This window comes from Alligator mississippiensis, chromosome 5 (assembly GCF_030867095.1).
Source record: "Alligator mississippiensis isolate rAllMis1 chromosome 5, rAllMis1, whole genome shotgun sequence".
NCBI classification, from domain to species: Eukaryota; Metazoa; Chordata; order Crocodylia; family Alligatoridae; genus Alligator; species Alligator mississippiensis.
Genome location: NC_081828.1, coordinates 43,482,605 through 43,497,763, shown reverse-complemented (window position 1 = coordinate 43,497,763; position 15,159 = coordinate 43,482,605). Strand labels below are relative to the sequence as shown.

Sequence of the window (15,159 nt, the reverse complement as noted above, 5' to 3'; positions counted from 1 at the left end):
CACCATAGCACCAAAGGGAACAGCAAGCCCCAAAAGGAGACACTAAATGCCAGGAACTGTCCTATTCTGTTCCTCCCCCAGTAATGAAAGAGGGCACTGCACCTGCCCCCCTCCACCCCAGCAGGTGTTCCTCACAAATCTCATCCCATCCATGGTCTCAGGTGATCATCAGCTCATCAAGGCAGCATCACCCACTGTGTGACCCTCTCTGGCTCAGCAGGACATTGCCACCCATCCGGGATTCACTAGTGAGCCACAGACTATACTGGAGACCTAGCCCCATCCCCAAAGTGAGACTTGGTTCACTAAGGAAGGCCATATCCTGTGTGACCAGCCCCACTGCAATCTGTCTCCCTCTCCCCAGCAAACTAATTCTAGGGTTTGGTAAGGGAGGCAAGTAACCCCTACTCTGGATCCAGAAGGAAGCAGGTACCCTGACTGGCAGGAAGCCAGGGATGAGGAAGCCACAGAAGTGACTAGGGGCACCTACTTGTTCTTCTGTGCCAGCGCAGCACAGTAATTATCCAGCAGAACCTGGGCTTTCCTTGCCTCCTCCTCCTTCCTGCTGATCTCCTTCAGCTTCTCGGTCAACTCTTGGCAGCGCTCCTTCTCCACCTCTGCCAGGGCCGCCGTCTTCTCTGCCTCGCTCTTTGCTAACCTGGCCTCCTGCAGAGGGAGCATGAAGTGAGCTGGACAGGTATCTCCTCTCCACTGGGGTGGGCTCTAAAGCCATGAGCCTCACTTGCTTTTCCATGGAAATAGCAGCAGTGTCTACAGGGGGCTGTCCCCACAGGATTAGGGGAAGGATACAAGCTGTTCAAAGTGCTAATAACACTGACTGGTGGCTGAAGCATCAATGTTAGTATTTGTGGGACCTACTGCTGGAGGCCTTGTGTGGGTTCTACACAGTTTTACTTGAGCTTTCCCTCCTCAAACTCCGCTTCTCCATGAGGAATGGTCTCCTGGCCATATTAGTCATAGACTGTGAAACTCCCAAAGATGTGTACTATGGAAAGATCACTCTGTGCAGGCTCAGCCACTTAGCCTTGGGGACTCTAGAACTTTAGAACTTCTCCTCTCCTATCGTCCTGGTCCAAAACATCCTAAAGTTAGTGATGGCGCCATATAAGCTGTCTCTTTGAGACATCTCTTGGAAAGGCCTGAAATATGCTCTCTGCAACAGTGAATTAGTTCCTAGAGGTGCTCATCTGGCCAAGTTTCTGTTGAAAGAATGGCTTTGATCATGCTGGGATTTTACTGTATTATCGGTGATATGCTAGAGTGCCCAGAGCCCCAGAAAGGCGGTTTGCTTATCATTAATGAAATCTAAATAAATAATGAAGCTGTGTTTGCTAAATAATGTCTCTACAGGCTTGCAAAGGCGCAAGGCAGTGACAGGGACTATTGATCGCAGACTGGTGCTGCTGGAACAAATGTAAGTTCCTCCCTGAAAAAAACACAGCAAGAGCTTGCCAAGAAACTCACTGCCTTAAATCAAGGATAAGAGAATGGGAAAGGTTAAAAATCACTCTCCTGAAATTTTGGGTTCACCCAACATGCTTCAGGCCAAATTCTGTGCATCTTCCATACCCTCATTTACACAAAACCCTTTCTCTTTCTTGCCTCTTTTCTTTATTTTAAGGCCCAAGGAAATTACATGAAAAATACAATGCCCTCTGTGACAACTATAGGAAAGATATGAAGGTAAAATCAAGCAACCCCAGAGCTGCAAGTGGGCAGGTTCTCTTAGTGCCATAGCTCTCTCACAATCTGGATTACTGCCTTCTACAGAGGCAGCTGGGTTTTCCACAGTGCCAAGCACCCAGCAATTCCCACTGAACTTCAGCTGTGTATCCATAATTACTGTATTTAAGCAAAAAGATAAGTGGCTTTGCTAGAATTGATGGAGCCTTTGTTTCTGAGACGCCTCCCAGAGATGCCTGACTCCTGTATGAGCAGACAGACACTGTAAAGATCAACAACAATGTAGGGAGGCTATTGCAAACCATGCCTTCTTGCAAGGAGGGCAGAGCTGTTGTTTCAGTGGAAAAAAAAAGGAAGCAGTGCCCAGTGAACACAGAACCCTGTGACCTACTCTCATCCCCCTGCAAAGGCCCACTGTGGAGTGCCTGGATCCCACAACCCCACATGCTGGGGGAAAAGGAAGAGAGGAATGAGTTGGAGGGTTCAGAGCTCTGCTCTTCATGAATAGAGGGCACTGACAGATGTGGGGGGAAATAAAACACTTGACTGGAAGAAGTTCGACCTAGCTTTGCAGCATCTGTAGAGACTGGGCACCTTTTAGTGCTTTTATCTAATAGCTGATTCAATCAGCTATTAGATAAAAAAATCCCCCAAAAACGCCCTATCTATAGCACCCTATCTAAAGTGCCCTATCTATACAGATGTTGGGTGAGCTGGGTCCACCTAACACAATGCCTCTTCTGGGCATGCGCTGGGCTCAGGATGGGGGGGACAGGGCAGGGGGAGGTGCAAAGTTTAGAGTAAAGCACAGTTCTGGGGATTTTTTTTAAGGCTGTAAGCAGCCAAAAAGGCCTTTTACCTGTGAGTTGAGGGAGAGTAGCATGGGCCTCAGGTCTGACCTGTTTCCTGGAACCAAAAGGGAGTCACAGGAGCACCCCAAGCTCTATGAGCATAACAGAACAAAGCATCTTGATTTCCCAGGTCCTGGCTCCCCAGCTCACAAAGCCCATTCCCTGTGATATATGTGCAGAGGGAATGCACCAAGAGAACAAGCACCCAAAGTGGCTGTGCCCCACAGCATGTGGGGAAGAAACCAGCATACCAGATTCTGCCGAGAGGGCTCACCAAGAAAGAAAACCCTACCACTCTTGGCAGATGCCCCAGGAACCCTGCATCCCTCTCCCATTGGCAGGTACTGCCTCATGCACCCACCTCCTGCAGGAGCTGGACCTTGTTCTCCAGAAGCTCATACACATGCTCTGATTCCTGCTGTCTCTCCTCATACTGGCGACGCAGCTCCGCTTCATTGCGATTGGTCAGGCTCTCAGCAGCCACCCTGAAACACATGGTGCCGGCAAGTGAGAGCAAGAGGCAGTACTGGGAGCTTCAAGAGGACAGTAAGTAAGGCTTTCTCCCCATGGCTGCTTCAGGGCATTCTGCCTTGGAGCTTGCAAACAGGGTTCAGCTGAGCATGACTCTAAATGAGTCTCTGCTGGGCTAGGACTGGGGACAGCACCAGTGCACACCAGCCAACTTAATTTTTACTAACACTCTCACCTCACTGCCCAGGGCTACATGGCACCATGGTAAGAACAGTCACCAGCAGCTAGGCCACTGCCACTCCCACCCTGCCAAAGCTGGTCGAGCTGCACAGGGGCTGTAGCCATGGGCGACTGGGACACTTGCCCCGCCCCCCCCGACCAGTCCCACCGACTGGAGGGGGTGGTCCCCCATGGACAATCCTGCGGTCCCGGGGGGGGGGGGAGGGGGGTGTCCCGTGACGGCCCATCACTGTGGTCAATCACTGCACTCACTGCAGCCACTGCTGGAAGTGGCTGCAGCTGCTTCTGGGAGCAAGCGCTGGCCGATTGCTGCAGCCACTCCCAAAAGCAGCTACAACAAGCGCAGTGATCGGCCGGCACTTGCAGGGGGGGCACCAGCGCTCCTGCTGCCCCCCCCACCCATCGCCTAAGTGGTGAGCACAGCTGTTAGGGGGTGCACCGGTGCTCTCAGGGGGTACACATACACCCCCATGCACCCCCTACGTGTTGCCACTGGCTGTAGCAACACTGAAAGATTTCAGAAGCTGATCAGAGGTGTATCCTGCTTGTCCTGGCATTTGGAGTTTGCAAGCAAAAGCACCTAGGGCATGGGGGGCAAGCCCACTCCTCCCACAGGACCAGGATCTGGTTCTGCATCCATTTTACCCTGCAGCGTGGGCATTACGCAATGAGTTTCAACTATAGCAAGGCAGATTTAGAACCAACTTCAGGAAACATTTCCTAAGAGTTAGAACTGCAGAGCAATGGAGCAACCTGCCCAAGGAGGCTGTGGAATCTCCTCCCATGGCGGTTTGCAAGATGAGGCTGGCTGGGCACTGTTGGGGAATGAACAAATCTCACATTTGTGCAGGGGTCAATCTAGATGTCCCCTAAGATCCCTTCCTACCCTACAATTTTAGGCAGGGATCCAGGTGCAGACTCTTGCCCTTGGAACACAGGGCTAGAGAGCACCTCAGAGACCCATGGGTACACACCAATCTGGTTAGCATGACAAGAGCTGCAAAAAGCAGTCATCCACCCAATCCAGGCAGGACAAGGGCAAAAAGGTGAGAAAGCAAGAACCTCTTGACGTCCCACATAACGCTGAAAGGCCTCCTGGGCCTAGCACAAACTACATAAGGAGATGGAGTGGGGAAGAGAAGTGACCCTAGCATTCTGGAAATACATGTATTAACCCATGTTTATCCCGCACTTGTTGCTGTTATTTCCAAGCCCCTGACATTTGAGGATGACAAGGCCATGCCCCACATGGCCCCGGCCATGACACCAGGTCAGACTGTATTCAGGTTTGCCTTCCATGTCTGTTTTCTGACTTGGCAGTGAGGATGGTGGCCTCTCCAGCTCTGAGGTGCTCCTCACATCTCAGGCACCACATGCTGCTGCCTCTCTCTTTCCCTTCCCTGATGGTCCACCCATCCTCTGGTGGCCCCTGTCACTGCTGCCTCCCAATATCTCCATACATGAGCAGATGGAGGTGCCTACACTTTTCCTTCCCTGATCAAAAATCACGGCCAAGTGCACAATGGATTGCAATTAAATCCATTTTCCAACTGTCACAACCCAAGGGTATGATTTTTGTCTGTGTGCGCTTCGGCACTGCTGAATCATTTCCTGTCACTCGTAGCTTTCTTTGCAGGGTGCATTTCTAGGTTGCAAAAAGAGAGATGCACGCTGCAAGGAGTTCCCGCCATTTGTATTTAAATTTGTGCCCCACTACTGGCCAGTTCTAAATTATTCCTACGTGGCAGCTAGCAATTGGCTTGCTAGCCGTATAAGAGGCTTGAGCAGTTTCTGCCCAAGTTGGAGGACTCCACGACTACCAGGAGGAGGAGAACTTCACATCTCATGAAGATCTCTAAGTGCTGCGGAGCCTATCGGACCCAGCGTGTATCTCAAGAAGGCTATAGGGGTCTGATCAGCCTCTCGGCTCTCCCCGTCGCTGCCTGATCCCTCGACGTACCCTTCCCTGCACGCAAAGTTCCACGGAGTCTAGCAAACTTTGTGTGAGTGAATCCAGTTCAAGACAGACCTAACCCTGACTGGCACTCCACCCCCCTGGCACTACTAGAAAGTGACCACTAAACAAGAGAAAAACAGCTTCCCTGCTACCTGGCTATATCTCAATTCCTACCTGTCCCCTGCAGCCTCACCCCCTCCTTGAAGTCTCTCTGCCTTTAAAATGTCACCTCTAGGCTACACTGAACACCACCATCCTGGTCCCAGGATCTGGGACCCTGTCAGATCTTCCAGGAGAAACAGTGTCCAGAGCAGATCACAGAAGGGCATATTTTAAAATCTGAAAGTCATTGTCATGTGAACATCACGTTTGGGGACTGTGATGATGCTTGCTTTGTTGTTTAAAGCAGTAGCTCTCAACCTTTTTTGTATCAGGACCCATCTGTAAACATCGCTGGCCAGTCCTGACCCAGTGCCCCTCACTCCTGACCTGCTGCCCCCCACCCCCAGATCCTAGCCCCCGAGTGTGTGGGGCAGGAGGTGGGTGTATGAATTAGGCAGGGTGTGGGTGAGACATGGGGATCCCAAGCAGCCCCTTGCAGGCTGGAACTCTGCCAGCCTGCAAGGGAAAAGCCATGGTTTTCCACATTTTTCTCCTTTAAAGGAGAATCCATTTTTAAAGTTTGTTCACGACCCTTTCATATATTCTTGAAACCCACAGGTTGAAAAACCATGCCTAAAACACCCACAGGGTGGCATCCTATTTGCAAACAGCCTGTGCTCTTGCCTTCTTTGCAGAGACTGTGATGGGCCTGAGCCGCACAGCCCCAGGCAGCAGAGGAATCTTCCAGCATCACGACAAACAGGTGCTGCCCGATTATTTTTAGCTCACAAACAGCTGCACCCGATCGAGCTGCAGCTAGAATGTTAGGCCAGATAACCCACCACCACCTCTTTGCCCTGCTCCCAGTGTTATTTACAGCATGCTGGCAAATCCTCTCTGATGCTGACACTCTGGTGCTTTCAGAGCCAGGAGTGCATGCAATATCCAGGACTTCTTTCCCTTTAAAAGCCTTGTCGGGATTCCATGAGACTCTGCCCTTCCATACAAGAAAAAGAAAGCAGCTCCTTGTCTTCCTTACTGCAGAGGAAAGTGTCAAATTGTGAGCTGAGCTGAACAAACCCTAAAGGATCAGAAACTGTGAGTTAAAATGGAAAGACCCCAACATTCGGGGAGGGCAATTCAACTTCTTGGCTTTTGCGCCACTTGTGGGGGAGGATCCAGCTCATGATTTTAAATGCTAGGGGCTGGTAATCTGTCTCTTTGGACCTTCCCAATCCCTGCCCTGGGGTAATTGGAGAAAGGGGCTTGCTGGGAGCTCTGGGGAAGCTTGTCCTTCCTAAGACAAACTCCTCCTCTACACAGAACAACAGGATCAGCAGGATGTTTGAGGCTCTGAAAGGCAAAGCTCTGCTTAACCAAACAATTTAAGCCACATAGATCACAAATTAAAGCAGGGGTGGGCAAAATGCAGCCCATGGGCCAGATGTGGCCCTCCAGGCCATTCTATCCGGCCCGCAGGGTCCCTGAAAAATTTAGAAAATTAATACTCATCTGCCCCTGGCTGCCTGCCATGCGGCCCTCGATGGCTTGCCAAAACTCAGTAAGCGGCCCTCCACCCAAAATAATTGCCCGTCCTGAATTAAAGCAACTGCTGCCCACAGGCAACTTGGAAAAATGTCTCTCCTTGTCCCCCGTGTCATTGCCTGGAAGGTACCATTCAGTACTCACCCACCACCCTAGGTCCTGCTCTCTCCCCAGTGGCCACACTATCAGCTCAGGTCCAACCACTGACCCTCATCTGTCTGACCCACCAGGTTGGCATGGGTTGGCTCAGGGGCATTCAGGGCAGCCACTGTGAGCACAGTGGCCTCACTACTGCTGTGCAGAGCCTTGAGTCTTAGAACAGCTGCTAATCCTGGCTACGTCCCCAGGACTGCATTGGGGTCACAATGGTGGCATGCAGAAAGAGGGATCGCAGAGCCACAGCTGGGTCAAGAGAGCACCACTGTGTTAGCAGCCACTCTCCCCTTCCAGCCTGTCCCTCCCCTAGCTCTTGGCTCCCCACATGGCAGGGAGGTGACACTCTTCAAGGAAAGAGGGACTCTGGCCTGGAGCCCAGGGGAGCTCCATGCTGAGAGTGTCCTGAGCCGGTGGTTTAGAGAAAACAGGTGGGGAATATGAGGCTCTGTGTCTGCAGGAGCAGTTCTGCTCTGGCATGTGTTGCTGTTGAATGCCAAGGAAAATGTTAGCCTTAAGATGTCATGACTAGGACACTTGTTGGGCTTGTAAGCCGGCACAGCCTGACCTGTACCCCATACTGCCCAGTACTACCTACCAGGAGGCAGGAAGAGATTTGGTCTGTGGGATCCCTCCCCCAGATGCTCCTGGATTAGGGACAAGATACGGCAGGTGCGGAGATGCACGGAAGATAGGATGTTGGCACTAAGTTGACTAGGCTTTCCTTGAGGACCTCTACGCCACTAGCCTTAGGAGGACTCTTCCTTCGCCTACAGAATGTACATGCATCTTTTCTGTCTGCATCCCCAGTGGCAGAGTTACTTACCATGTCTTATCTAGGACCTGCTGTTTCTCCTGGAGCTCTCGCTTCAAGCTCTCCACTTCCACCTTCAGCTCAATGTTCTGAAAGAAACAGACTAGCAATAAGGACCACAGCCTGGCCACCCTATCTCTGCAACTCACCCTCCCAGCCCTGCCCCTGCAAGAACCTGGACCACCTCCCTGTGCTGGGTCAGGGTTTAGTTCCTGGTCCTACCACCATCTCCCTCCCCAAGGTCTCTTGGAGCAGCAGGAAATTCCTGTCAAAGATTTTCCAACATCACGTTCCTGGCCAGTGAGGTCACCAGCAGGACAAAGTGCCTGGATTAAATGTCTCCTCGGGGTCCTTTATCCCTCTGGATCACATAATACAACAAGCGCATACCAGAGGAGCAGCTCTCCCCTTGCAGTCTCTTGGCTGTGACAAAGCCCTGTGACAAAGCTTCTAAAAGTGCCTTCATCCCCTGCTAACCCAATAAGCCTGGTTTCAGGCCTTCTCCAAACAAAGCAACACAGAAATCCCCCAAACTTTCTGTTCTTGGGAGTCCCAGTTTGCTCTCCAAAGTCCCCAAAGTCAATACAGTGATTCTTGTACACTTCATTAGGACATGGTTCAGGCCTAGAATATATGGCCTAGATTATCTTCCCCCACCTCTCTCTGCAGTGTTGTCCTGGTTTGGTGATAGGAAAGCTAAGTGGAAGTAGGCTAAGGAAGCAGATGGCATCCATAGTTTTCCTGCCTGGAACTGGAAAGAGTTCTGTCCACTTGCAATGATACCCCACCTCCCCTGATGAACATGTCAGATCTCACAAGGTCTTCCGCAATGCCGGGACCCAAGCCACATTATGGATGCTGAAGGAAACCAAGTAACTGGTCCTGCATCCCCTAGACCAGGATTGTGCTGTCATTTGGTGCTGGGTGTCCTGTGGGCTAAAAGTGCAGTCTTTCAAGAGACATAAAAGCCAGATCTCTTCCATTTGTGGTCCTGAAAATTTCTGTATCTCTGAGGGGCAACAGTTGGCCAGGCTAAGGGGATCACCCCAGCATCCTAGATAAACTTCCTGGGGATTTGTTAATTCTGTTTGTCTGACTCTCCAGCAGTTTCTGCTTCAACCTCCACCTCCTACTCCTCAGTGTTTAATAGGAGACCCTCCACAATCACACACCCAGAAAATCAAAGCAACAACAAAAGCTAACCAACAAAGAAATCCTCTGAAATGTGTCCTACTCAGGATCCATACCACATCATTATTTTCCTCCTGCTGGGCCTACTGTGTAGATTTACCAAGATGGAAAATCCCACTGCTTCTGATTCCCAGTGCTCTGCTCTCTCTGTATCCCCACCTACTTTGGTGCTGTTCTCTTAGGGGCCATCTACATTGTAGCTGAATGTGGAATGGCCATGTGGGTGGCCATGGTAATACCAGCTCCAGTCTGGCTAGCCTGAGTAACTACTACAGGCAAGACACAACTGCGTGGGTTGCAGCCTGGGCTGTGCAAGCCTGCTACAGACCCTGGACATTCACTCAAGCCCCTGCCGCTGTTTCTTAACCTGACCCCAATACAGTGGGTATGAGCAAGCCTGAAGTAAAAGCGATGAACACAGCCCCAAAGTTAAAGGAAAGCAGGCTTAGCTATAAGGAGTGCTGGGAATCTCTAGCTTAGCTGTTCTGGGTCCCTTTATCTAGACATCGCCTCTGCAGCCTGACTAGACCAGATGCTCCCTTCCCCCCAATGCTGGCAGCACATAGCGGGTGGACAAGGCCACGTGAAAGCATCTTCTGAATGCTCTAGGGCCCCTGAGCTACTGCCATCTCCTGCTCTGTATGGCAGGGGTCAGGGCTCATCCCTTATGTAAGGAGCTGTAACATCCTGCAGGGATATCTGAGCCAGAACTAACTGGCCTCTCCCTGCTCCAATAGCCTTGAGGCTGTCAAGCCACAAGACAAAATAGCAGTGGCTTGGGGCCTGCTATGTGCTTTTCCTGAGAGGGACCAGCCGCCCCAGCCTGCAGTGAGCACAGGACAGGGAAGGAGAATCTCACCTCTTGAGCCCTTGTTCACATACTGCCTGGCTTCTTGGGAGACTCACAGTCAAGCTGCTTCCTTTTCCTTACCTAAGGATGCTAAGATAGTCCAGCACAGGATTTTTCAGTCCCATATGACATCAATAAGTGATGCCACCATAATCCTCAATAAGCAGACCATCCCCTGGCCTGGAGTATCCTCTCTTCAGCACCAGAGTCACAAGATCACTTATCTTGCAAGCTTCACGTATCCCACTGGCAGCAACCAGGCCTATGAACCAGCTCAGTGAGCAAAGACATACAGAACTGCAGTGATTTCAGTTATCTAACACCGAGACAGTGCACCAAGTCAGCCAGGGGAGAAAGCCTTCATAAGCTTCTGACCCAAGTCCGTTCTAAATAGCAATCAAGAGTTATGTCTATCCAACCGTGAGTCCCCTAGGTGCACTGTTACAGCACACGTGCTACAGAGCTAGGAAATACTTTTATACAGGAGGTCCTCAACTTACAACGTTTCAAGTTACAACGTTTTGTACTTACAACATTTATAAATTGACACCCTGTTTCAACTTTCTGACCTCAGTTTCGACTTTACAACATTTGATCCAATGCAATGCCAGTGAACAAGTTCACTGCATTGCCCATCTCCAGGGAGAACATCTGTCCAAACTTCCTTGGACACTTTCTTAAGAAAAAGCCAAGACTCCAGAAGAACCTGCAGCCAAGACTCCTGAGAAGACTCCAGCCAAGAACCCTTCAAAAAGTCCAACCAAGAGCCCTTCAAGAAGTCCAGCAAAGTCACCTCAAAGAAGTCCTTCCAAATCAATATAATTGCTATTTACAATATAAATACATTAATGTAGCTATATTACTCATGTATAGTTGATTGAGAACAAAATTCTGGGGTACTTTTTGTGAAAATAGGGTATCGGGCCTTGGTTCAGGAACCAATCCCCCATTTATGATATTGTTTCCTATGGAAAAATCGGTTCCAAGTTACAATGCTTTGACTTAAGACGGGGTTTCCAGGAACCAATTGTATCATAAGTCCGAGGACTGACTCTCTCAGGCTCCTTGTTAGCTACACAGCTCTAAGTCACAAGTCTAGCAAGTCAGGGACAGAAGAACAGCTGGGAGCAAGGGGCAAAAAACACTGGAGATTCAAGGTTTAGCGCTAAGTCAGCCTTTTGGGGTAAGGATTAGCACTCGGGCCTATTTGAATTTGGCAGTCATCTCTAGCTGGAAGCTCCCTGCATGCCGTTTTGTAGACAACAAGTTCACAGATTTATGGAAAAAGGTTACAAGCTACAGAAGCTTTCCTCAGAGGCCCCCTGCCTGCGTCTCCCCTCAAGGAGAAGCACATTCTTTATTAAAGTGCAGACTCCAAGAAGGATCTACCGAAGGCAATCAGCTCCCAGCCGGCATCAACTGCCCAAGACACATCTCTGAATCCAGGCTCAGAATTAACCCCTGAAATACCAGAGTACTGCTGAATAGGGAAAGCTCCGCTGCCCCCCACCCACCCCCCACACTTACAACATTGCAGGAGTGGGGTTTGTGGGTGCCCTGCAGGAGGTGATGACAGATTTGCACAGCCTGATTTCACTCTCACTTAAAAATGTGTGAACGAGGTCCATTGAAGTGAGGGAAGCCCACCACAGAGGCAGTTCAGGCCCTGACTATCCTTACTGGGGAGTGGGGAGGAGGATCTCAGCAGTCACACTCCACCACTAAGCAAAATTGCTGAGGCCATCAGAGATGCAAGGTCTCCAAACACCTATGGGCTGTGCAGCACCCCACTTCCCAGTGCAGCTTGACCCAGAGCTTCTCCCAGCTCAGTCAATTATCTAGACCCTATCTCTATCCCTCTAATGCCCATCTCTCTGTTTACAGGTGCTCTGAGTCAGCAGCTCTGCTGCATGCACTGCTGCAGCCCCTTGTATAGCCACAGCAACTGCTGTGCACTACAAGCAGGCTCCCCAGTATTCAGCAAAGGAATCAGCCTCTTTACTGGGGGACAGGGTACCTCAAAGCAGTCCTGATGCCTGTAAGCACTTCCTATACACGGGCCCTGCCCAGGCTCTTCAGCAAATAGGTTCTGCTCTCAAGGCCTCTGCTATGACCTGGCCCTGTTAAAATGGCAGATCTGTGGCAGGGCTGAGTACTGGACCAACAGTTCTTCTCTCCACCTCATGGTGGAAGCTGGCAGACTCATTTCAACAAGAGCAGGCACTATAGATAGAAAGAGTGGGTAGGGTGTCTCTCCTGTCAGACAACAGAAGGCTCCTGTGCACAGAGGAAATGCACCGTGGAAATACAGGAACCTGATCATAAACAGACACTCAGACCCCACAGTCAAGGACTGCATTAAAATGGAACTAAGTAAAATTCATTGGTACTACAGGAAGACAGAAGAGGACAACAGGAAAGAAATGGCAGACCTCATCTGGTGAAGAGGGGTCTGACATAGACTTTTTCAGGAGGAGACCCTCTGAGGAGGGCAGTGGATAGGGGTACGGGTATGGAGATGGGTGCATGGGTGCACGGTACGAACTGTGTAATGGGTTTTTGGTGTGCTTTAAGCTGCCAAGTGAACCACAGGAGCCACTTGGCGGAGTGTTGGAGGTGGAGTGTATATATATATTTGCAAAAAAAAAAAAAAAAGAGGAAATGGCTCCTAAGGGCTACCTAGAAGTACCACACAGTACATGACATAGAGAGTAAGGTCTGGAGATGCTGCACCTCATAGGGGATCAGCTGGATCTGCTCGCGGAGGCTATTCATCCCATTGCCTGTTGGCATCAGACAAGGAATGAACTCAGGTTTATCACTAAATCCCCATCTCAAACAAAGGCTATGCACATAAGCTGCTAAGCAATGTATCCTACCTCAATTTGGTGGTGGGCAAAGAGTAGAGGGGCAAGCAGTGATAGCGTTCACCCCTGGGTTCTGGAGTCATGATAGAAGGGCAGTTCCAGAAGAAGCCACCCTGAGAGGCTGGTGAGCACCCCAGATCCTTCCATGCCAAGCTATAAGTCTGCTTCTGCACCAGGCAGCTTTCTTGCAATGACAAGGAGCTGCTATGCTACAAAGCTCCTGCTTTCAGAGCTGATGGGATGGTGAGATACAATAACAGATGTGGCTGAGATTGCTCCTCAGTGCAAGCAGCCCTGCAGATCTGAACACACAGCATGGAGCTTCCAGCGTGTGGGCCCATTCATTGCTTCCCTATGCACTCTCTTCTCATGCCCATAAGTCTGCTTGTTATAGCCACGTGTTGTCTCTGCCCTGTCAGTTCACTGGTGTATTCCCACTGCTCGATGGGTCAGGCCAAAAGGAAGGCAACAGAAAATGTGCCTGCTGTTGTGCAGCCAAGTTGCCCTGTCTGTGCTCTCAGTCTTGGTGAGCACCTATGCCACTTGAGGACATGCTGCATCGCTGTTAGAAAACAGTGACACCCCCTCCACCCCTGCCCCAGCCAGTTCCCCAACACACTGTAAAAAGAAGCCACCGTGTCTCCCAAGCTGCATGCCTAAATTTAGGCACCTTATAAGTGGCCTGACTTAACATAGGTGCTGCCCACGTGTCCAGTCAGACGGCTTATTTGGGTGTCTGCAGATGAATTCAGGCTCTTAAATTTAGCAACCTCCATTCAAACAAACAAAATGACTCAGGGACAAGCTGGGGGCGTGGAGGGGAAGGAATATTCTGGGTGTGTCACAAGGCGATGAGACATGCAAAAAGGAATAGGCAAACAAAACTAAAGAAGCCAACTGGATGCAACAACTCTCCAGGAGCTGGCTGCACAGTCAGGAGCTGCTAGATCTTGGAGTGTGATGGCCTGCATATCAGAGGCTACCAAAGCTTCGAAAATCCCTAAAGCAGTGGCTCCCAACCTGTTTTTGTTGCGACCCTAAATTGGCCACCAACAGGACCTCCCGACCTGGCACTGCAGGGGCTGCTGAGAGCGGAGTGCTGTGGTGGCGGCAGTGGCCCAGGGGCAGGGGAGCCGCCATTGCCCCCTTTGTGCACGGCAGCCCCACCCTGCCCACCCGCCGCTCCCAAGCCACGCGTCTGAGTGTGTGTATGTGTGTGGGCCCTTCACGACCCTACTGAGGACCCCCCGCGACCCTGATTTGGGTTGTGTCCCGAGGTTGGGAACCAATGCCCTAAAGACTGAACTATAGCTAGAAGACTGAGAGACCCAGGTACCACTGCAAATATTTGAGGCCTCAGCAATGGTAGAAAATAGGCTGGAGGAAGTGAATCCAGCATGCTATCTACCCACCAAGCTACACAAGAGAAAACCAATCCCCTCCCTCAAAGTCTCCTTATCTCTGGCTTCAGGTAAGGTTCTCCCCTGACCCAAAATCTGGTGAATAGATTGAGCCTAAGCACATGAGGCATGCCAACCAGCCAGAAAAAGCATTCTCTCTCCCATTGCAGAACACCAACCCATACCCATTGCTCAGCAATCTCCACCTGGTGCCAATTTCTGATGCTTCAAAAGAAGAAACCAAAGCAGCCAAATTACACATGAAGGAGGAGGTATGATCCCTTCCTGACCCCCTACAAAACACAGCTGAAGCCCTGAAGCATGAGATATAATGACAATCAGAGGTGTAAAGAGCCATTAGCAAGTCAAGGGAAATGCAGAGTGACCCTTCTCTCCCTGTACATCCACAAAGGAAAGGGAAGAACAGAGGCTTTCAGACCTGTACATGTGAGCCAAAGAGACGCTTTGGAGGTGGATCAAAACTGGAGGACAACAGCTCACCCTGTCAATCAAACTGCTCCCTGCCTCCTTGAAGCCCACTAGGTCCACCCTTTCCTTCCCTTAAAAAAGAGCCCCCCTTGGGTCCCAGGAAAGTGGACCATGACCACCAACGTGGTTTTCCTACAGGCACGAATGTGGCAGGGGGCAGTACCCTGACCGAGGTAATGCAATCAAAATGGCACTGTAGTGGAGGGTTGCACCCTTGTCTGCTTGGGGACAGGACTCTTTAAAAGAGCCTCATAGTTAGCCTCCCACTTCGACTTCCAGTGGGAGCATCTCGGCTATACGCTGACTTTATGGAAATGAGAGACTCCTCCCTAGCTTGCTCCTGCAGCCATATGGCTGAGGGCAAGCAAAACTCGGGGGCATCCAAATCCCAAACCTCCAAGCTTGGGCCTGCATGTAGGATGCCTGCCAAAGGATTTGGAAGTATCTGAAGCTCCAGGCAGGAGTGGAGGATGCTTGCCAGTAGCAAGGTCACATATGGTTCTTGAATGATTCACGCTAATTTGG

At 50.7% G+C, this 15,159-nt stretch overlaps 1 protein-coding gene across 3 annotated transcripts in view; it reads right to left on the bottom strand.

Moving 5' to 3' along the window:
* LOC102562600 (myomegalin) overlaps positions 1 to 15,159 on the bottom strand; it is a 135,693-nt gene that overhangs the window by 88,422 nt on the left and 32,112 nt on the right. For all 3 annotated transcript variants that reach the window (XM_059728264.1, XM_019486523.2, XM_059728265.1), the window contains 3 exons: positions 7,850 to 7,926; positions 2,917 to 3,040; positions 491 to 666 (listed from right to left, as the gene is read on the bottom strand). In XM_059728264.1, coding sequence (XP_059584247.1) covers positions 491 to 666; positions 2,917 to 3,040; positions 7,850 to 7,926 — 377 coding nt within the window. The remainder of the gene's footprint in view (positions 1 to 490; positions 667 to 2,916; positions 3,041 to 7,849; positions 7,927 to 15,159) is intronic.